The following is a 24210-nucleotide window of genomic DNA, read 5'->3' as shown; positions in this document are numbered from 1 at the left end:
ACTTTACATGTTGCGTTTATATTTTTGTTCAGAATAGTTCCAGACAGCCTGACCCGAGAGAGAAACAACACTTTATCTCTGTGTGTGCGCCACTGAGGATTCCTTTTTAAGGGAGTGGAATCCTAATCGCCATTCCATATTTTTTTGTTTATTGGGAAAGGCGGATACGAAAGAGAGAAGGAAAGATAGAAGTAGACATAAACAGAGGATTAGATCCCATGCCAACACGTATGGCATATGCCCTACAGCCTGTGATTGTAGCTGCTAGACCAGCCCCAGGCCAGAAGGATTCAGTTAGCTCTCCAACAACACCTTTAACCATAGAGGCTGTAGACTTCATACAGAGTCAACCGGGGGTAGCCTGCAGGCATACTTCATCTTGCACATAAACATTTGACTGCTAACTGTGGAGCGATACATTGGTTACATGCACACAATATGATTATTGTGGATAGTCCAATTAATATAATAGTTTGTTTGAAACCTTGACATGCTTTACAAGGACAACTTTTTCATCTAATAATCCTGGATACATCTGAAATCAGGCTACCTGATGGGACTTTTGATAAACGCAGAAAATAAAACATTCTATCACAGTGATCATATTATTTTTTATTTGGACATATAAAGTTCGTATGTGAAGAAAAATGATTAGAGTTTTTCTGAACTCGTAAGATGGAGGCTTGCGCTACCGGTGCTGGTAGATGTGCAGATCAAATTCACCGCTGGAAAGCCCATTAAGCTGTTTACATGTCCTAATAATTAAAAAGATTGCTCAGAAAACCAGGCTTTTTAAGTAAGCAATTGAGTAATTGATTTGGGACCTTATTCCGATTAAGACAAGCAGAGTAAGGCGTTTACATGACTAATGTAATACTCTGCGTATTGCCATAATCAGTTTAATATCTAATCATTAGTGTGCATGTAAACATATTGATTGCTTCCAAATAGGGGTTTGGTGTCTGATGCGCCTGGGTCAAGTCCATTAGGGCCTAACGTAGCAAAACATTGTACAACGGAAAACAAAACGTTTCTTATTGGACAAGTAAAGGTTGTACCTCCTCGTTTGGGTCTGTTTTTTCCCGTTTGTGCCTAATGAACACAGTCCTGATAGAAACCATACACTGGATTTACTCAGGAGTGTTCAGCCAGCTTCACCTGTGTCTGTTTACTACTATGCTACTAGCATCGCCATGGCGATGCTAGTCCTCCAAGGAAACCAGTCCCTAAAATGTCACTTTTCATATTCATACTCCCAATAGACTAATAATCCTCACAGCCCTCATTATACACATCACCTGACTATACAGACAGCTGGAGAGAGGAATAGAGATGTAAAGGAGGGCTGGAGAGAGGAATAGAGATGTAAAGGAGGGCTGGAGAGAGGAATAGAGATGTAAAGGAGGGCTGGAGAGAGGAATAGAGATGTAAAGGAGGGCTGGAGAGAGGAATAGAGATGTAAAGGAGGGCTGGAGAGAGGTATAGAGATGTAAAGGAGGGCTGGAGAGAGGAATAGAGATGTAAAGGAGGGCTGGAGAGAGGTATAGAGATGTAAAGGAGGGCTGGAGAGAGGAATAGAGATGTAAAGGAGGGCTGGAGAGAGGTATAGAGATGTAAAGGAGGGCTGGAGAGAGGAATAGAGATGTAAAGGAGGGCTGGAGAGAGGTATAGAGATGTAAAGGAGGGCTGGAGAGAGGAATAGAGATGTAAAGGAGGGCTGGAGAGAGGAATAGAGATGTAAAGGAGGGCTGGAGAGAGGAATAGAGATGTAAAGGAGGGCTGGAGAGAGGAATAGAGATCTAAAGGAGGGCTGGAGAGAGGAATAGAGATGTAAAGGAGGGCTGGAGAGAGGAATAGAGATGTAAAGGAGGGCTGGAGAGAGGAATAGAGATGTAAAGGAGGGCTGGAGAGAGGAATAGAGATGTAAAGAAGAGCTGGAGAGAGGAATAGAGATGTAAAGGAGGGCTGGAGAGAGGAATAGAGATGCAAAGGAGGGCTGGAGAGAGGAATAGAGATGCAAAGAAGAGCTGGAGAGAGGAATAGAGATGTAAAGGAGGGCTGGAGAGAGGTATAGAGATGTAAAGGAGGGCTGGAGAGAGGAATAGAGATGTAAAGGAGGGCTGGAGAGAGGTATAGAGATGTAAAGGAGGGCTGGAGAGAGGTATAGAGATGTAAAGAAGAGCTGGAGAGAGGAATAGAGATGTAAAGGAGGGCTGGAGAGAGGTATAGAGATGTAAAGGAGGGCTGGAGAGAGGAATAGAGATGTAAAGGAGGGCTGGAGAGAGGAATAGAGATGACAGGGGTTTTTCAATATAAAAAGGCACTTTATAAAAGTGCAGAGAACAGGAACGATTCAACTTCTCCACCAAAATCCCCAAAATTGATATGGCTGCAAACTTCCTGTCAAGTGTTTGTGTGTGTGTGTGTAAGCACATGTAAGGACAAGAGGTGCCTAGCTAGCTGGGGACCAGGCAAGCATGGAGGTTATGAATTATGTCCCCCCCCCCAACACACACACAGAGCAGCAGTTGGAAACACACAGAGCAGCAGTTGGAAACACACAGAGCAGCAGTTGGAAAGGAAAGCTCAGAAAAAAACTGAAGGAAAATCCTTACAGGAAGAAATCAACCTGTTTAACACCTCTACAAACATACCTAGCTCACACATCTGCCATTCAGAAGGGGGTTCATAATGTCACAATCTGGGAGATTGTGATTACAGAGAGACAGACAGACACAGAGCATAGTACCTGGTATCATCTAAATTCCTTTCATTTTTTGTATTCTGAATCAGTGTAAGGTGGAGGGGCAAAACAATGTTTCTATCTCTCACACACACACACACACACACACACACACACACACACACACACACACACACACACACACACACACACACACACACACACACACACACACACACACACACACACACACACAACGAATACAGAGGAACTCCCCTATTTCCCAAACAAAGCCAGAAGACCCACCCCTATCTTCTAGTAGGCAGTTAGCAGCGACATACATTTAAAGATACTCCAACATTCTCAGATGACTCTGAAAATAACGACTAACCTTTTCAACACACCTACACCCACCCACAGCCTCAGTCTCCTCTGAATCGGAAAGTTCATCCTCATCAATCAAATCAATCAAATGTACACTGCTCAAAAAAATAAAGGGAACACTTAAACAACACAATGTAACTCCAAGTCAATCACACTTCTGTGAAATCAAAGTGTCCACTTAGGAAGCAACACTGATTGACAATAAATTTCACATGCTGTTGTGCAAATGGAATAGACAAAAGGTGGAAATTATAGGCAATTAGCAAGACACCCCCAATAAAGGAGTGATTCTGCAGGTGGTGACCACAGACCACTTCTCAGTTCCTATGCTTCCTGGCTGATGTTTTGGTCACTTTTGAATGCTGGCGGTGCTCTCACTCTAGTGCTAGCATGAGACGGAGTCTACAACCCACACAAGTGGCTCAGGTAGTGCAGCTCATCCAGGATGGCACATCAATGCGAGCTGTGGCAAGAAGGTTTGCTGTGTCTGTCAGCGTAGTGTCCAGAGCATGGAGGCGCTACCAGGAGACAGGCCAGTACATCAGGAGACGTGGAGGAGGCCGTAGGAGGGCAACAACCCAGCAGCAGGACCGCTACCTCCGCCTTTGTGTAAGGAGGTGCACTGCCAGAGCCCTGCAAAATGACCTCCAGCAGGCCACAAATGTGCATGTGTCAGCATATGGTCTCACAAGGGGTCTGAGGATCTCATCTCGGTACCTAATGCCAGTCAGGCTACCTCTGGCGAGCACATGGAGGGCTGTGCGGCCCCACAAAGAAATGCCACCCCACACCATGACTGACCCACCGCCAAACCGGTCATGCTGGAGGATGTTGCAGGCAGCAGAACGTTCTCCACGGCGTCTCCAGACTCTGTCACGTCTGTCACATGTGCTCATGTGCTCAGTGTGAACCTGCTTTCATCTGTGAAGAGCACAGGGCGCCAGTGGCGAATTTGCCAATCTTGGTGTTCTCTGGCAAATGCCAAACGTCCTGCACGGTGTTGGGCTGTAAGCACAGCCCCCACCTGTGGACGTCGGGCCCTCATACCACCCTCATGGAGTCTGTTTCTGACCGTTTGAGCAGACACATGCACATTTGTGGCCTGCTGGAGGTCATTTTGCAGGGCTCTGGCAGTGCACCTCCTTACACAAAGGCGGAGGTAGCGGTCCTGCTGCTGGGTTGTTGCCCTGCTACGGCCTCCTCCACGTCTCCAGATGTACTGGCCTGTCTCCTGGTAGCACCTCCATGCTCTGGACACTACGCTGACAGACACAGCAAACCTTTTTGCCACAGCTCGCATTGATGTGCCATCCTGGATGAACTGCACTACCTGAGCCACTTGTGTGGGTTGTAGACTCCGTCTCATGCTACCACTAGAGTGAAAGCACCGCCAGCATTCAAAAGTGACCAAAACATCAGCCAGGAAGCATAGGAGCTGAGAAGTGGTCTGTGGTCACCACCTGCAGAACCATTCCTTTATTGGGGGTGTCTTGCTAATTGCCTATAATTTCCAACTTTTGTCTATTCCATTTGCACAACAGCATCTGAAATCTATTGTCAATCAGTGTTGCTTCCTAAGTGGACAGTTTGATTTCACAGAAGTGTGATTGACTTGGAGTTACATTGTGTTGTTTAAGTGTTCCCTTTATTTTTTTGAGCAGTGTATTTATAAAGCCCTTCTTACATCAGCTGATGTCACAAAGTGCTGTACAGAAACCCAGCCTAAAACCCTAAACAGCAAGCAATGCAGGTGTAGAAGCACGGTGGCTAGGAAAAACTCCCTCGAAAGGCCAGAACCTAGGAAGAAACCTAGAGAGGAACCAGGCTGAGGGGTAGCCAGTCCTCTTCTGGCTGTGCCAGGTGGAGATTATAACAGAACATGGCCAAGATGTTCAAATGTTCATAGATGACCAGCAGGGTAATAATCCTCATCCTGACACCAGTGCACCACAAGGCCTCCCTCTGCTAAACTCAGCAACATTCATTCCCAGCAGCCAGTGTGTGTGTGTGTGTGTGTGCACAAGTGCCTCTCACAACAACCTGGGTTCCCAGAGCGGAGCTCCAGAGCGGCTTACCCTGCTGGGGAGGCTGATTGTAGTCACAGCCCAGCGGAAAGTCCCCTAGATGGGTTAGGAAAGAGCGTCTTGTCTCCTGCTTCTCTCATTACTGGGCCTAATGAGTCTTTAGCCTTAATCTGAGCCTGGCCCAGCAGTAGCAGAGAAAGGGGCCTCTGGGAGCCAGAGTGGGGGCTGGTGGAGGGCTCCAGTGGCCATGGTTCACACAGATCACCCGGATGTCAGCATCATAGCCCTCAGAGACCAGAGGGAGGTCTGTACCGGACTGGCTGGAGCACTGGGTCATGTTAATTTGGACCAAACTGACTGTGTTTTTGAACAAACACAACCTTGGATGCAGTGGACGGTGGAGTGGGCAGGAGAGCGAGAGAGAATGCCTCTAGAATGACAGGGCTGTAAAAAAAAGTCAACCCTTGATATAAATCATAGAGATCATTGTGATGCCGTTGGAAAAGAAGACTAATCAAAGAGAAAGTCATTGGAAATGTATATGCTAAGCCATCCACCTTATGAGAGGCCGTCGGTGTGAGGAGGCTGGGGTCACTTACACAGCTGAGCCTAGATCGGAGAGAACTAAAGCGAAGTACATGCCAAGTGTGCACTGCCTTATTAATGTGTGTGTGTATGCACGCTCATACACAAACATGCGCTCACACACAAACGCGTTTGTTTGTACTCTAATCAGTGCAGTAATATCAAGGGAAAAGCAGCTAAGGCAACCTGAGGAGATCAACGCTGTCAGAGGAATGGACTGAACTTGGCTGGGAGTGAGTGAGTGTGTGTGAGCGAGAGAGTGTGTGAGATCTCCTTTAATGAATAGCTGTAGAGCGGCAACAAAGTGACAGAAACAGCTTTTTAACAGCCTTGGCTTTAATCCTCACCCTACCTGAATGCCTTAACCAGGGAGTGATCTATGCAGTCCTAGTGTCATATCTTAAAGTCTCCTGTTCAGCGCTATCCCTTTAATTCCATGTTGACACGAGGCTAGCGCCACTTTAATGGGTTGTGGTTCCCAAATGGCCCCCTATTCCCGATATAGTGCACTACTTTTGACCAGAGCCCTGTGGATGGGAGTGGGGGAATTCCTAACAGTGCCACACCAACTGTAGGCTTCCGACTGAGGCCATTTCTCTACCTTTTAAGTAGCTGCTTTATGTTGCGTACAGCACTATCAGTGTAATGGCTGTAAAGTAGGTTCAAAGTCCTCTCTGTCTGCACAGAAGTTAGGGCGGCTCCTCCGTATTGCAGCTAGGGCGGCCCCTCCGTATTGCAGCTAGGGCGGCCCCTCCGTATTGCAGCTAGGGCGGCCCCTCCGTATTGCAGCTAGGGCGGCCCCTCCGTATTGCAGCTAGGGCGGCCCCTCCGTATTGCAGCTAGGGCGGCCCCTCCGTATTGCAGCTAGGGCGGCCCCTCCGTATTGCAGCTAGGGCGGCCCCTCCGTATTGCAGCTAGGGCGGCCCCTCCGTATTGCAGCTAGGGCGGCCCCTCCGTATTGCAGCTAGGGCGGCTCCATACTTCCGTCTGGACAGTGTGTCACATGAATAGGGGTTACTATGGAGTCACAACGTCTCAATGTCCCTACTTTGCTAATTAGCAGTAATCCATTAGTGGCATTCCAGGCACCTTGTCACCTAATTTATCAGGTGATTTACTGGACAACAGCACATTTAAGTAGGTGGTGCAGGTATCCTCATGAATGGCATAAATGGGGCGGGGGGTGGTCAATTTGTTCCAGCAAGCATGCAGGGGGAGTGGTTTTCAATGATTTCCTCAAAATGTATGTTTTCACTATTTTGAGAAAGTAACAAAAATAACTGGATGGCTTCTTTTTAAAGGCCTTTAGAGTCTTGTGGAGTCGTCTTTAATCAGAATGGCTAGAGAATGATAAGAATAGAATGATGTTCACACACTATGAGTGTGAACATTGTTTAACACATGTTAAAACAAAATTGGGATATTCACGTAACAAAACAAAATCAACATCACAGTGCAGTTAACACAAAACTAACAGGTCATCATCATCCTCAACCCTAACGCAACAATTGGATTTGATTGGACAATGCTGTACCGTAATGCACAAGACAAGTTGCGGGAGACGATGCTCGCGAATGAATAGGACCATATTCTGCATTGTGCACATTTTAATGGTAGTTTAAAACATTAAGATTTTTTTTTTTTTTTGGCACATCCCTAATAGAAACTGCTGAGGGGAAGGACATACAAAACTTACTGTACACAGCAGAGGCAGAGAGTGTGTGTGGGGGAAAGCTACAGCAACCAGCCTCTGTCTAATTAATCAAATCAAATGTTATTTGTCCCATACTTCGTAAACAACAGGTGTGGACTAATAGTGAAAAGCGTACTTACGGGTCCTTCCCAACAATGCAGAGAGAAAGACAAGAGACATAATAGAAAAGTAAAACTCGTAATAATAAAAGTAGTAATAGATACATAATGAGTAACAATAACTTGGCTATAAACAAAAGATACCAGTACTGAGTCGATGTGCAGGGGTACAAGGTCATTGAGGTAGATATGTACATATAAAACTTTGAATAAAGTGACACAGTAAACAGTAGCAGCAGCGTATGTGATAAGTCAAAAAAGTTACCGCAAAAATGGTCAATGCAGATAGTTAAATAAATTCCGCAAAAAAAGAAACGTCCTCTCACCGTCAACTGTGTTTATTTCCAGCAAAGTTAACATGTGTAAATATTGTATGAACATAACAAGATTCAACAACAGACAAACTGAACAAGTTCCACAGACATGCGACTAACAGAAATTGAATAATGTGTCCCTGAACAAAGGGGGGGAGTCAAAATAAAAAATAAGTCAGTATCTGGTGTGGCCACCAGCTGCATTAAGTACTGCAGTGCATCTCCTCCTCATGGACTGCACCAGATTTGCCAGTTCTTGCTGTGAGATGTTACCCCACTCTTCCACCAAGGCACCTGCAAGTTCCTGGACATTTCTGGGGGGAATGGCCCTAGCCCTCACCCTCCGATCCAACAGGTCCCAGACGTGCTCAATGGGATTGAGATCCAGGTTCTTCGCTGGCAATGGCAGAACACTGACATTCCTGTCTTGTAGGAAATCACGAACAGAACGAGCAGTGTGGCTGGTGGCATTGTCATGCAGGAGGGTCATGTCAGGATGAGCCTGCAGGAAGGGTACCACATGAGGGTTGAGGATGTCTTCCCTGTAGCATTGAGATTGCCTGCAATGACAACAAGCTCAGTCCGATGATGCTGTGACACACCGCCCCAGACCATGACGTATCCTCTACATCCAAATCGATCCCGATACAGAGTACAGTACAGGTACTGCCTTAGGCGTCTCACAGTACAGACATTGCAATTTATTGCCCTGGCCACATCTGCAGTCCTCATGCCTCCTTGCAGCATGCCTAAGGCACGTTCACGCAGATGAGCAGGGACCCTGGGCATCTTTCTTTTGGTGTTTTTCAGAGTCAGTAAGAAAGGCCTCTTTAGTGTCCTAAGGTTTCATAACTGTGACCTTAATTGCCTACCGTCTGTAAGCTGTTAGTGTCTTAACGACCGTTCCACAGGTGCATGTTCATTAATTGTTTATGGTTCATTGAACAAGCATGGGAAACAGTGCTTAAACTGTTTACAATGAAGATCTGTGAAGTTATTTGGATTTTTACAAATTATCTTTGAAAGACAGGGTGCTGAAAAGTCTGGGTAGTTATTTTGTTAACTATTTAGCAGTCATAGCTTGGGGGTAGAAAATGTTCATGGTCCTGTTGGTTCCAGAGTGCAGTAGTAGAGAGAACAGTCTATGACTAGGGTGGCTGGAGTCTATGACAATTTTTAGGGCCTGACGCCGCCTGGTATAAAGGTCCTGGATGGCAAGGAGCTCGGCCCCAATGATGTACTGGGCCGTACGCACTACCCTCTGTAGTGCCTTGCGGTCGGATGCCAAGCAGTTGCCATACGAAGCAGTGATGCAGCCAGCTCTCAATGGTGCTGCAGTAGAACTTTGAGGATCTGAGGGCCCACACCAAATATTTTCAGCCTTCTGTGGAAAAAGAGTCATTGTCGTCCCCTCTTCACGACTGTGTTGGTGTGTTTTGACCATGACAGATCCTTGGTGATGTGGACACAGAGGAACTTGAAGCTCTCAACCTGCTCCACTACAGCCCCGTCGACGTGAAAGGGGGAGTGCTCGGCCCTCCGTTTCCTGTAGTCAACAGTCAGCTCCAACAAACCACACTGCCAGGTCTCTGACCTCCTCCCTATAGTCTCATCGTCATCAGTGACCAGGCCTACCACCATTGTGTCATCGGCAAACTTAATGATGGTGTTGGAGTTGTGCGCAACCACGTAGCCGTGGGTGAACAGAGAGTACAGGAGGGGACTAAGCACATACCCCTGAGGGGCCCCCGTGTTGAGGGTCACCGTGCATATGTGTTGTTGCCGACCCTTACCACATGGAGGTGTCACATCAGAAAGTCCAGGATCCAGTTGCAGAGGGAGGTGTTCAGTCCCAGGGTCCTTAGCATAGTGATGAGCTTGGAGAGCAATATGGTGTTGAACACTGAGCTGTGGTCAAATTAACAGCATTCTCACATAGGTTTTCCTTTTGTCCAGGTGTTGGACAAAGGGCAGTGTGGAGCGGTATGCGAATTGGAGTGGGTCCAGGGTGTCTGGAATGATGGTTTTAATGTGAGCTATGACCAGCCTTTCAAAGTATTTCATTGGTACAGATGTGAGTGCTATGGGGAGATAGTAATTTAGACAGGTTACCTTGGCGTTCCTGGGCACAGGGACTATGGTGATCTGCTTGAAACATGTTGGTATTACAGACTGGGTCAGGGAGAGATTGAAAATGTCAGTGAAAACACTAGACAGTTGATCAGTGCATACTTTGAGTATGCGTCTTGGTAATCTGTCTGGCCCTGCTGCCTAGTGAATATTAACCTGTTTAAATGTCTTACATCGGCTACGGAGAGCGTGATCACAGTCATCCGGAACAGCTGGTGCTCTCACGCAAGGTTCAGTATTGCTTGCCTTGAAGCGAGCATAGAAGGCATTTAGCTTGTCTGGTAGGCTTTTGCCACTGGGCAGCTCGCGGCTGTGCTTCCCTTTGTATAGTTTGCAAGCCCTGCCACATCCAACGAGCGTCGGAGCCGGTGTAGTACGATTTGATCTTAGTCCTGTATTGACGCATTGCCTGTTTGATGGTTCGTTGGAGGGCATAGCGGGATTTCTTATAAGCGTCCGGGTTAGAGTCCCGCTCCTTGAAAGCGGCAGATTTAGCCTGTAGCTCAGTGCGGATGTTGCCTGTAATCCATGGCCTTTGGTGGGGATATGTATGTACTAGAGGTCGACCAATTATGATTTTTCAACGCTGATACCGATACTGATTATTGGAGGACCAAAAAAAGCCGATATGATTTTTATATATATATTTGTAATAATGATGATTACAACAATACTGAATGAACACTTTTATTTTAACTTAATATAATACATCAATAAAATCTATTTATTCTCAAATAAATAATGAAACATGTTCAAATTGGTTTAAATAATGCAAAAACAAAGTGTTGGAGAAGAAAGTAAAAGTGCAATATGTGCCATGTAAAAAAGCTAACGTTTAAGTTCCTTGCTCAGAACATGAGAACATATGAAAGCTGGTGGTTCCTTGTAACATGAGTCTTCAATATTCCCAGGTAAGACGTTTTAGGTTGTAGTTATTACAGGACTATTTCTCTCTATACCATTTGTATTTCATATATCGTTGACTATTGGATGTTCTTATAGGCACTATAGTATTGCCAGCCTAATCTCGGGAGTTGATAGGCTTGAAGTTTCCGAGAAACATAAGATATTACAGTTCTTCAGGTCTCGTTGATAGAATAGTCTAGAACGGAGCTCGTCCAGTTTGTTCTCAAGTGATTGTAAATTCGCTAATTAAACAGAGGGTGGAGGTGGATTATTTACTCTCTGCCGTAGTTTCATCAGGGCACCAGCACGTCGGCCTCTATATCGCCGTCTCTTTATCTTCCTAGTGTAGGGGGATCAGGGCCTGGTCAGGGGTGAGCAGTATGTCCTGTGCCGCCGATTTATTTAAGTAGAAATATTAATCCAAATCAAGGTTAGTGATCGCTGTTCTGAATCTGTTTACGGTCATAGGAAACGATGGAGGAAACATTATGTACAGAAAAACAGAAGATCAGCGCACAAAACCACAAAATAGCAGAGTTGGTCAGGAGCCTGTAAAACAACCGCTATACTTCCCATCGTCATCCTTCCTCAGAATGAATCCATAATTACAAGATCTGAACAACAAGAGCCTTAACATATTCTTATTATATTTTCTATGATGAAGAGGGCCAGACCAAGATATGGATCGCAACCTGGGCGAGCCCTAAAGCCAACAACCTGGGCGAGCCCTAAAGCCAACAACCTGGGCGAGCCCTAAAGCCAACAACCTGGGCGAGCCCTAAAGCCAACACAACACAGCCCAGCCTTGGATAGAGACTAAGAGGGTGAGAGAGGTACAGAGATAAAGAGAGAGGTGTCAGTATAGTTAGGGTCAGTCATTACCTGTAGTGTACATGTGTGACCGTGGGGGGTCTGTAGCCAAAGATCCACGTCTGGATGTCCATGGGCCTGGCTTTGGGGTACGCTATGGTCACGTCCACCACCCACTGCAGGCCTTTGGGTTTACTACCTGCACAGACGGAGATAGAGAGAGTTAGGACATGAATGAGCATCACAGGCAGACAGTGAGGATGATATGGACAGGGGAGAGAGGGGGGAGATGGGGAGACAGGGGCAGAGGGGAAGAGAGAGAAAGAGGGATGACAGATGGGAGGGAGAGAGTAAGTGACTCTAAGGGGTGTGTCTGTGTGTATGTCTGTCTGTCAGAGTGGGCTGTGCGTCCTTAGGCTGTGACAGAGAGGACGAGAGAGGCTAAGGGGGGTTGAAACCATCAGGAGAGGAACGTCTGGCTCAGACACAGGCCGTGTATGAAAACCTTACTAGCCGTCATATTCTTGCTTCCTCCGTCCTTGTTTCTTTAGTTCCTCTTCAAAGCTCATTGGAGGGGAGGATCCATAGTCCCTCCCTCAAATCTTCTCCTCCAATGAGCTTAGAGAAATTGAGCTAACGAGGAGGCAAGGATTTGAGGATTAAGTAGGCTTTTCAGACACAGAGCCATGGCATCACAGGGCGGACAGAGCTAGCAGGCGAGGCAGTGACATGGTCCAGGTGATTATCTAAGGATAAACCTCATCGCTCAAGCCGAGCCTCTGATCTGTGACATAAGGCTGCAATGGCCTACAAATACAGATGTAGCCTGTTTGACCTGTGTGTGTGACTGTCGGAGACCGTGTGTGTGTGTGTGTGTGTGTGTGTGTGTGTGTGTGACTGTCGGAGACCGTGGGTGTGTGTGTGTGATTGTCGGAGACTGTATGTGTGTGTGTGTGTGTGATTGTCGGAGACTGTGTGTGTGTGTGTGAGATTGTCGGAGACTGTGTGTGTGTGTGTGTGTGTGTGTGTGATTGTCGGAGACTGTGTGTGTGTGATTGTCGGAGACCGTGTGTGTGTGTGTGATTGTCGGAGACTGTGTGTTTGTGTGTGACAGTCGGAGACCGTGTGTGTGTGACAGTCGGAGACTGTGTGTGTGTGTGACTGTCAGAGACCGTGTGTGTGTGACAGTCAGAGACTGTGTGTGTGATTGTCGGAGGCTGTGTGTGTGTGTGTGTGTGTGTGTTTGTTGGAGACTAAGTGTGTGTGTGTGCGTTTGTCGGAGACTGTGTGTGTGTGTGTGTGATTGTCGGAAACCGTGTGTGTGTGCGCGCGCGCGTGTGTGTGTGACTGTCGGAGACCGTGTGTGTGTGTGATTGTCGGAAACCGTGTGTGTGTGTGTGTGTGTGATTGTCGGAGACCGTGTGCGTGTGTGTTGGAGACTATGTGTGTGTGTGTGTGTGTGTGTTGGAGACTGTGTGTGTGTGTGTGTGTGTGTTGGAGACTGAGTGTGTGTGTGTTGGGGACTGTGTGTGTGTGTGTGTGTGTGTGTGTGTGTGTGTGTGTGTGTTGGAGACTGCTTGTGTGTGTGTTGGAGACTGTGTGTGTGTGTGTGTGTGTGTGTTGGAGACTGTGTGTGTGTGTGTGTGTGTGTTGGAGACTGTGTGTGTGTGTGTGTGTGTGTTGGAGACTGTGTGTGTGTGTGTGTGTGTGTTGGAGACTGTGTGTGTGTGTGTGTGTGTGTGTTGGAGACTGTGAGTGTGTGTGTGTTGGGGAATGTGTGTGTGTGTGTGTGTGTTGGAGACTGCTTGTGTGTGTGTTGGAGACTGCTTGTGTGTGTGTGTGTGTGTGTGTGTGTTGGGGACTGTGTGTGTGTGTGTGTGTGTTGGAGACGGTGTGTGTGTGTGTGTGTGTTGGTACTGTGTGTGTGTGTGTGTGTGTTGGTACTGTGTGTGTGTGTGTTGGTACTGTGTGTGTGTGTGTGTGTGTGTGTGTGTGTGTGTGTGTGTTGGAGACTGTGTGCTGGAGACTGCGTGTGTGTGTGTGTGTGTGTGCTGGAGACTGTGTGTGTGTGTGTGTGTGTGTTGGAGACTGTGTGTGTGTGTGTGTGTTGGAGACTGTGTGTGTGTGTGTTGGAGACTGTGTGTGTGTGTGTGTTGGAGACTGTGTGTGTGTGTGTGTTGGAGACTGTGTGTGTGTGTGTGTTGGAGACTGTGTGTGTGTGTGTGTTTGTTGGAGACTGTGTGTGTGTGTGTGTTTGTTGGAGACTGTGTGTGTGTGTGTGTTTGTTGGAGACTGTGTGTGTGTGTGTGTGTGTGTGTGTGTGTGTGTGTGTGTGTGTGTGTGTGTGTGTGTGTGTGTGCTGGAGACTGTGTGTGTGTGTGTGTGTGTGTGTGTGTGTGTGTGTGTGTGTGTGTGTGTGGGAGAGTCTCAACATCAGTGAAGAGGCGACTCCAGGATGCTGGCCTTCTCGGCAGAGTTGCAAAGAAAAAGCCATATCTCAGACTGGCCAATAAAAAGAAAAGATTAAGATGGGCAAAAGAACACAGACACTGGACAGAGGAACTCTGCCTAGAAGGCCAACATCCCGGAGTCGCCTCTTCACTGTTGACGTTGAGACTGGTGTTTTGCGGGTACTATTTAATGAAGCTGCCAGTTGAGGACTTGTCTGTTTCTCAAACTAGACACTCTAAAGTACTTGTCCTCTTGTTCAGTTGAGCACCGGGGGCTCCCACTCCGCTTTTCTATTCTGGTTCGAGACAGTTTGCGCTGTACTGTGAAGGGAGTAGTACACAGCGTTGTATGAGATCTTCAGTTTCTTGGCAATTTCTCGCATGGAATAGCCTTCATTTCTCAGAACAAGAATAGACTGACAAGTTTCAGAAGAAAGGTCTTTGTTTCTGGCCATTTTTGAGCCTGTAACCGAACCCACAAATGCTGATGCTCCAGATACTCAACTAGTCTAAAGAAGGCCAGTTTTATTGCTTCTTTAATCAGACCAACAGTTTTCAGCTGTGCTAACATAATTGCAAAAGGGTTTTCTGATGATCAATTAGCCTTTTAAAATGATACACAGGAGTGATGGTTGATGATAAATGGGCCTCTGTATGCCTATGTAGATATTCCATAACAAATCTGCCATTTCCAGCTCCAATAGTCATTTACAACATTAACAACGTCTACACTGTATTTCTGAACAATTTGATGTTATTTGAAATGGACATTTTTTTTTGCTTTTCTTTCAAAAACAAGGACATTTCTAAGTGACCCCAAACTTTTGAACGGTAGTGTGTGTGTGTGTGTGTGTGTAAACTTTGCTAAGATGAACACAGACAGAATGAAAGCAGAGTTCTGATGCTGTTCAACAGAACATCTATTCCTGCCTGGGCAATGTTGAACATTTTGAATCAGGCCAACAGTGTTCCCATCGCCATGAGGGTAACATGGATCTGGTTCTCGGCACAGTGAAAGCCGAGCAGCCGAGCTTGCCGCTAGATCCGAAACAGGCGTGGTGCCAAGCTAACACTCCCTCCCTGTAACGCAGTGACAAACAATACTGTAATGACAGCACAGCCATTCATTTGATACCACATCGCAGTAGCCTGGATGCTGTAAACAGTTACAGAGGGAGCATACACAGGGTGTCCATCTCAAATGGCACCCTATTCCCTATAGAGTGCACTACATTAGACCAGGGCCCATAGGGAGTAGTGCACTAATAGAGGAAGTGGGATGCACACAGGGACAAAGGTCTCCCTGACAATGAGGCTAGTCAGGCCATGCTCTTAACCAATCAGGAGGTTCCTGGGTTAATGGACACCTGTGATTAGTCACTGCGCACGGGAAAATCCCATACACAGCTTATCAAAAACCAAAAGGCATAGCATCAAGCGAGTCATCAATTAACTGCCGAATGCGTTGTCATCCCTGTACCTTGTACAAGCGGCCATTAAGACTACAACATTTCCCCTGCATTTCCACATCAGCCCGTTTAACAGCAGTTATCAGATTGGCGACCATGCTTCGGTTGAGTGGCTTGATTAGGCTGAACAGGCCAAGCCACCAGCGAGAAGCTCGGCAGTCATTGGCTCTGGGTTTACACAGTCTCTGTTGTTGTGCGACTGTCTTTATTTACCCCGAGTGACATAGAGGGGCCGATACACAGCGGTGGTAGAGGAGGAGGAGGAGGAGGTGGTGGAGAAGGCAGCGAGCTATGTGGCTAATACACAGCAGTGGTGGAGAAGGCAGCGAGCTGTGTGGCTAATACACAGCAGTGGTGGAGAAGGCAGCGAGCTGTGTGGCTGATACACAGCAGTGGTGGAGAAGGCAGCGAGCTGTGTGGCTGATACACAGCTGAGGTGGTGGAGAAGGCAGCGAGCTGTGTGGCTGATACACAGCGGAGGTAGTGGAGAAGGCAGCGAGCTGTGTGGCTGATACACAGCGGTGGTGGAGAAGGCAGCGAGCTGTGTGGCTGATACACAGCGGAGGTGGTGGAGAAGGCAGCGAGCTGTGTGGCTGATATACAGCGGTGGTGGAGAAGGCAGCGAGCTGTGTGGCTGATACACAGCGGTGGTGGTGAAGGCAGCGAGCTGTGTGGCTGATACACAGCGGTGGTGGAGAAGGAGGAGAAGGCAGCGAGCTGTGTGGCTGATACACAGCGGTGGTGGTGGAGGAGGAAGAAGCAGCGAGCTGTGTGGGCGATACATTAACATCAAATCCCATTTCCTCCGAGTGGCCCAATATCTGCCTGTGTGAGTCAGCAGAGTGAGGCTCTAGGCACCATCAGGAAAGGTGAGAGAGAGAGCGCGATAACGATGTGCCTTTCATCAGCCAGGGATACAGACGCTAATACAAACTCACACACGCATATACAAACACATACTACACAAACTATTCCAAACACTCTCACACACTACGTAATAATAACACGTGTTGTATATAGTGCAGTTCAAGAGCCCAAAGACTGTTTTACACTAATGTGAATATACAAACACTCACATGCACTATAAGCGTGCACGCAAACACACGGTGCAAAACATTAATAAAACCAAAAGCGTACCTTGACTTGGAAGAGTTCCAGTGTTGGAAAAGCCATAGCCAGCTAGCTAACATAGCATCCCTCTCTGTTTGAGCCAGGAGTAGGCTAAACTAGCTAGCTGCATTTGCTAGCTAAGTGAAAGTAAAAACAAAAAATACAACCAAATATAGCTAGCTCTCTCGCTTCTCCTTCATTTTGGAAGAAATTAATTTGTTGTCTTCTTGAGTAAACTACTCACCACATTTTATACACTGCAGTGCTAGCTAGCTGTAGTTTATGCTTTCAGCACTAGATTCATTCTCTGACCCTTTGATTGGGTGGACAACATGTCAGTTCAAGCTGAAAGAGTTCTGATAGGTTTTTTATTATTCAACTAGGCAAGTCAGTTAAGAACAAATTCTTATTTTCAATGACGGCCTAGGAACAGTGGGTTCAGGGGCAGAACGACAGATTTGACGGCCTAGGAACTGCCTTGTTCAGGGGCAGAACGACAGATTTTTACCTTGTCAACACGGGTATTCGATCTTGCAACCTTTCGGTTACAAGTCCAATGCTCTAACCACTAGGCTACCTGCCGCCCCAGGTTGGAAGACGTCCTCTGGAAGTTGTCATTATTACTGTGTAAGTCTATGAAAGGGGGTGAAAACCATGATCCTCCTAGGTTTTGTATTGAAGTCAATGTACCCAGAGCAAGACAGAAGCTAGTTGTCCTCCGGCTACACCACAGTGCCCACCCCCAAGAGTTGCTGCTGAGGCTACTGTAGACCTTTACTGCAAAACAGTGTGTATTAATCAATAATTTGGTGATGTGAATATACAGTGCCTTTGGAAAGTATTCAGACCCCTTGACTCTTTCCACATTTTGTTACGTTACAGCCTTATTCTAAAATGGATTAAATAAAGCAATTTCCTCAGCAACCTACATACAATATCCCATAATGACACATCAAAAACATGTTTTTAGATAAAAAATGTTAACCTTATTTACATAAGTATTCCTTTGCTATGAGACTCGAAATTGAGCTCAGGCGCATCCTGTTTCCATTGATCATCCTTGAGATGTTTTTACAACTTGATTTGAGTCCACCTGCGGTAAAATAAATTGATTGTAAATCATTTGGAAAGGCTCACACCTGTCTATATAAGGTCCCACAGTTGACAGTGCATGTAAGAGCAAAAACCAAGCCATGAGGTCAAAGGAATTGTCCGTAGAGCTCCGAGACAGGATTGTGTCGAGGCATAGAGCTGGGGAAGGGTACCAAAACATTTCTGCAGCATTGAAGAGATGGTGCCGATAGAGATGTCAGCTTCACTTCTAGTCCTTAAGAAACTGTGCAGTATTTCATTTAAAAAAATATTATTTCTTATATTGTAAGCCCAGAAAACCTTAAGTGTTATTATATACAGCCATGAAGAACTATTGGATATCAGAGAGATGTCAACTTACCAACACAACCAGCACTACGACCAGGAATACGACTTTCCCAAAGCGGATCCTTTGTCTGCACCTCCCAGGGCATTTGAACTGACTCATGGTGTAATTATAACAACATACAAGAACAAGTCCTTTTGTTCACTTGACCTAGAATTCCTCAATCAAATGCCGACCGTATTATCTACAAAGGGAACTCTCCTCGGTTATCGTCACAGCCGTGTATATCCCCCTTCAAGCGGATACCAAGACAGCCATCAAGGAACTTCACTGGACTTTATGCAAACTGGAAACCATATATCCTGAGGCTGCATTTAATGTGGATGGGAATTTTAACAAAGCTAAGTTGACAACAAGGCTACCTAAATTCTATCAGCATATCGATTGCAGTACAAGAGCGAGTAACACGCTCGACCATTGCTACTCTATCTTCCGCGATGCATGCAAGGCCCTCCCCCACCCTCCTTTTGGCAAAACAGACCATGACCATCTTGTAGCTCCCCTGCTATAGGGAGAAACAAACAGGAAGCGCCCGTGATTAGGTCTATCTAACGCTGGTCTGACCAATCGGACTCCACGCTTCAAGATTGCTTCGATCACATGGACTGGGATATGTTCCGGGTAGCCTCAGACAATAACATTGATGTATACCCTGACTCGGTGAGCGAGTTTATAAGGAAGTGTATAGGAGATGTTGTACCCACTGACTATTAAAACCTTCCCTAACCAGAAACCGTGGATTGATGGCAGCATTCACGCAAAACTGAAAGCACGTACCACCGCATTTAATCATGGCAAGGCAACTGGAAACATGGCTGAATACAAACAGTGTTGTTATTCCCTCCGTAAGGCAATCAAACAAGCAAAGTGTCAGTGGCAGGGTCTACAGACAATAACGGATTACAAAAACAAAAAACCAGCCCCGTCGCAGACAATGACGTCTTGTTTCCAGACAAATTAAACAACTTCTTTGCGCGCTTTGAGGACAATACAGTGCCACTGATGCGGCCCGCTACAAATGACTGTGGGCTCTCCTTCTCCATGGCCGACGTGATTACACCATTTAAACGTGTTAACCTTCGCAAGGCTGCCGGCCCAGACGCCATCCCTAGCCGCGTCCTCAGAGCATGCGCAGACCAACTGTCTGGTGTGTTTACAGACATATTTAATCAATCCCTATCCCAGTCTACTGTCCCCACATGCTTCAAGATGGCCACCATTGTTCCTGTTCCCAAGAAAGCTAAGGTAACTGAACTAAATGACTATCGCCCTGTAGCACTCACTCCTGTCATCATGAAGTGAGAGACTAGTCAAGGATCATTTGACCTCTACCTTACCTGACACCTTAGACCCACTTCAATTTGCTTACCGCCCCAATAGGTCCACAGACGATGCAATCTCCATCACACTGCACACTGCCCTATCCCATCTGGAATACTTATGTAAGAATGCTGTTCATTGACTACAGCTCAGCATTCAACACCATAGTACCCTCCAAACTCATCATTAAGCTCGAGACCCTGGGTCTTGAACCCGCCCTGTGCAACTGGGTCCTGGACTTCCTGACGGGCCGCCCCCAGGTGGTGAGGGTAGGTAACAACATCTCCACCCTGCTGATCCTCAACACTGGGGCCCCACAAGGGTGCGAGCCCTCTCCTGTACTCCCTGTTCACCCACGACTGCGTGGCCATGCACGCCTCCAACTCAATCATCAAGTTTGCAGACGACACTACAGCGGTAGGCTTGATTACCAACAATGACGAGATGGCCTACAGGGAGCTGATGAGGGGCAACAGAAAACGGCGATCCTGCTGATTTGCGTCAAGTTAATAATGGCAAAGGTACATAAAGATGACGGAATTCAGAAACGACGCCATTGTTTTAGTACTATGCACATAGTTTTAAAATTATGGCGCACCAACAAATCAGCACAATCTACTCAGTTTTTCTAATTGGTGACATCTTGTAGCTAAAATTGGGATCATGTATACTGTGGTAAAGACAATACAATTATTATTATTATTTTTTTACAATACGTTGAACTTAGAAAACAAGGCTTTTGTGGTAAGTGCATGGGGGCCGCAAATGTTAAAAACATCTGTTGCTGCGGGGCTGCACAACGCAACGACGCAGAATGGCCTCGTTGTGTAGCTAATTGTAGTTCTTGCGTTGCATATACTGTATAGGGTATAAATCAAGCTTTAATCATCAAGCCCTTAGTATCCTCCATCATCATCCCTTTCCCAAACTATTAAATTGATTCTTTATTGGAATTTTTGTTTTACCTAAGAAGCATGTACTTCCATGCTTTTCAATAGACCTGGATGTATTTGATAGCTCAACTGTAAATGCTGAGTCTGTTATTGCAGGCCACTGGAGTTAGCTGCATTAGCAACCCCCATGGTGGCCAGATCCCTTAGCCACGCGCACTCAATACTGCTGGCCCCAAAACTACTTTACAATTACTAGAAATGCAGCAGGACCCGTTTAAAATGGATTTTGATCTTAAGCCAGGGAATTCCAATGTGCGTGCGTATGCCTGTTTGTGTGACGGGGGATTCTTGTGTGTGTGTGTGCGCGCTTCAGTGATGGTGTTTGTTAGGCTTGGGTGGTATACCGTATACCGAGGTATTTGGAAAAACCACAGGATGGTTTATCAATAACGTTAACACTATTTCCTTTAAGTATTTTAATACATTTTTATATTTGTAGCTACTGCACTTAAGTAAATACCTGCAGTCAACTTGTGCAATACGTTAGGAGATAAAGAACATTACCATCTTCATTTCACCTATCATGAAGGTTATGGCAGTCCCCAGTCACGTGGTGTTTTTTGTTGTTTTATAATTATTTATTACAAAAAACACAAGGAAGGGGTAACATAAAAGTATTAGAACATGAAGGACAAACAATACAGCATCAAGACACTATCAAACATGTATCAGTCTCCGCAACAGAGACATCCTTATGTGTGAGGGTGCGTGTGCATGATAGTGATATAAAATATATGTCATAGTTTCCTTTTTCATGATCACAATCTTGTGAAGCCCGAACCCTCCAAGATCCCCCCACAGTTCCCCCAATAGCTGTCCCTCAACAATTCAAGACCCCTCCCACAGTCCCCCCCCAGAAGATTAAAAACATATATAATTCCATTCCCCACCCCCAAGAACCCCCCCAATGCACCAACAACCAAGAGAATGAACTAAAGAGAAAAAAGGAAAAGACAAGAAAACAGTAAACAACAATGCAAAAAATATATAAAAAAAGAATACATTTAAAACAAAGGACATCAAGGACAACTGAAATCATAACAGCAATGCCTACCTTATATGTTAGTGTGCATGTCTGGCACTATTACATGTATGTGTGTGTTCTTGTATGTGTTTAGAGAAGAGAGAACACGTGGTGTTTGTTTACATGCACACAAAGACGTGAGTCACTCACTATTGTGCAGAATACACCAGGTGATCTAGTTACAGTATGGAATTCACAACTAAATGTTTGCCAGCTAGATATCGTCTAACTATTAAGTTTACTTTCTAAAATGTGCTAAATGCTCTGCAGTTGTGCATTCGATTTGCTAATTTAGTAGCTAGTTAGCCATCTAGCTAAGTGGTTAGCTTCTTCCAAAATCAAGCATTCGCTTAGTAACAGCAGAGAACCCCCTCCTGCATCAAGAGCCTTGCTGGCTAATATTTGTTTTGTGCGTGAAGCAAACTGTGTAGCATTTTTGAGTTACTTGTACAAAATGTTCGCAATGCGCTCATCAACATTTAGTTAGTGTTCTCTATGGGATTTTACATGTACTTGTTAGCATTGCTAACCTTCGGATTACAGAGTATCAGTGGCGTTTAAAAACAGCCGCCTTGTGTTCACTGCCGGTATTACCGAATATCCTAGTATGGCACAAGGTCGGTATGAAGGTATGACAATCTGGATACCGCCCAAGCCTAGTGTTTGTGTGCGCCTGTCTGTGTATGCGTGTATATGTGTGTTTGTACTCACGCCTGTATGTGTGGGTGTATGCAGCCTGGGTGGGGGGGTAAAATAAACATGTCATTTTCAGAGCATTTTCTTAATTGCGGAGACATCCTCCCACTCAATCAGTGTATTGAGGCCTGGTCCCCAGAAAGAGAAATTACTCTACCGCAAACTGTCGCTGGGGGTCCAGGGAGCCTCAGTTGCAATTTCTGGCTCCTTCATATGTGACACTATCTGTGTGTGTCGCCCCCCCCCCCATCCATCCAGCCCACGCCCTCCCATTTAAAACAGTATTCTCAGAGGGCACTACAACAGAGAAGTGATGATTTGATGTGAGTATTCCCGTCAACAGGCAGCCAGCTCAATACAAAACTCCCATTTGATCAAGATCTGCACTACACATTCTATGTATAGGAAGAGTGACAATATTTACAGGAACAGTATGGTAGTTTGAAAGAATAACTGTCAATATTTATCAAAGAGGCTACCAGTGAAAAAAGTAGTTTACTGACAGTAGAAACTAGTAGTTTACTGACAGTGTGACAAGATTTGCCCCTGGGAGGTATTTTGAAAGAGGTATTTTACTTGAAAACTAGGCCTACTCAAAAAAAAAAATTAATGAATCCACTTTTTGATGGAATCAAAAGCTTAAGATACATTGTTGAGTCTCATGCCAAAATCGCATGTCTGATTACTACTTCAATACACACAATCTCCTTCTCTCTCCCCCATTTGGAAAGTATAGAACTAGGGCGTGTTGTACTCTGGGAACCACAGGCATGGTTGATAACTGACCGGGAGAGTCAAAGAGCAGGAAGTGACGGATGGTGATGCGTCCTGACAACTTCTTTTCCAGGAATCCGTGTCTATCTGGAATCAGGTAAAATCCCCTTTAAACCAGGGTAGGGTCGTTTCAAATGGAAGTCAGTCAATTCAGGATGTCAACTGAACTTCCAATTCAATCATTGAAAAAAAGGGCACCAACGTTCAATGACTTCTCAATAAACTGAAAATGAGAAGCTGTTTATATTACAATTATAATCGCTTAATAATTTCAATTGACACAGACCCTGCTTCAAACACAGGAGACCTTTGCTTGGTGAGCCCTGGTGGCTGACCTGATCCTAGATGACTATAATAGGTGAACAGATGGTTCTGTCTGTACCTGTCCCCGACAGTCTGACAGGATTAGGGGGGGGGGGGGGGGGGGGGGGTGTCAGAGTCCTCTCAGACCTCAGGTGACTAGAGATTTGGATGCAGGGTAAGGTGAAACGGAAGAGTGTGTGTAGGGAGCTTCTGACTTGACAGTGTGTTAACGTGTGTCTCAATGTGTGTGTGTTGGTGTGTTTCTGAATGTGTGTGTGTCAATGTGTGTGTTTGTGTGAGAGAAGTGACAATCGTAAAAGAGAGTTTATGTATGTACATGGTGTGTGTGATCCATTAGCTCCCCCTCCCTGCCCTTTGTGTGTGTGTGTTGGTTACCCACCTGACTGGCTGGGGTGCACCGTGCTGGCCTCCTTCCCCAGGCTGCCGTTCTCCTGCTGCGGTCCTAGGGTCTTCAGGATCACCTGGGTGGCGCCTAGCCGCGGAAGCGTCACGTGCGTCAGGGGCGGTAGTGAGTTCTTCTTGGCAAACGCCTGGCTGGTTTCCCGCCGCTTGCGCAGGAAGCCGCCCTCCGGGAAGAGCACGATCCACTTCCTGTCGCGGCTGCGGTAGTACCGGTCCAGGTGGTCCTTTAGGTAGATCAGCTGCTTGTCCCGGTACGCTTTACCCTGCGGGGTAAACAGGAACACAGACCAGGGGTGTCATGAGGGCGCTATCAGGGCTGTCTGCACGAGGAACAATGTTTAGATATGCAGAAAATGTAAAGGGTCCACACACTAAAAGATTTTGCAAAAAGCTTCCGCTTTAATTTGTTTTATTCTTTATTACTGTGGTAGTGTACAGTCGTGGCCAAAGGATTCGAGAATGACACAAATATTAATTTCCACAAAGTTTGCTGCTTCAGTGTCTTTAGATATTTTTGTCAGATGTTACTATGGAATACTGAAGTATAATTACAAGCATTTCATAAGTGTCAAAGGCTTTTGTTGACAATTACATGAAGTTGA

At 46.0% G+C, this 24210-nt stretch overlaps 1 protein-coding gene across 1 annotated transcript in view; it reads right to left on the bottom strand.

The window, feature by feature from the left end:
* Positions 1-24210, bottom strand: part of LOC120024054 (acyl-CoA:lysophosphatidylglycerol acyltransferase 1-like) — an 80858-nt gene that overhangs the window by 6284 nt on the left and 50364 nt on the right. Inside the window, exons 5-6 of the mRNA XM_038968155.1 lie at positions 23586-23871; positions 11721-11847 (exon numbers count right to left, since the gene is read on the bottom strand). Of these exons, the coding sequence (XP_038824083.1) occupies positions 11721-11847; positions 23586-23871 (413 nt within the window). The remainder of the gene's footprint in view (positions 1-11720; positions 11848-23585; positions 23872-24210) is intronic.

This window comes from Salvelinus namaycush, chromosome 29 (assembly GCF_016432855.1).
Source record: "Salvelinus namaycush isolate Seneca chromosome 29, SaNama_1.0, whole genome shotgun sequence".
NCBI classification, from domain to species: Eukaryota; Metazoa; Chordata; class Actinopteri; order Salmoniformes; family Salmonidae; genus Salvelinus; species Salvelinus namaycush.
The sequence above is the reverse complement of the archived record's forward strand: the minus strand, read 5'-3'. Positions and strand labels throughout refer to the sequence as shown.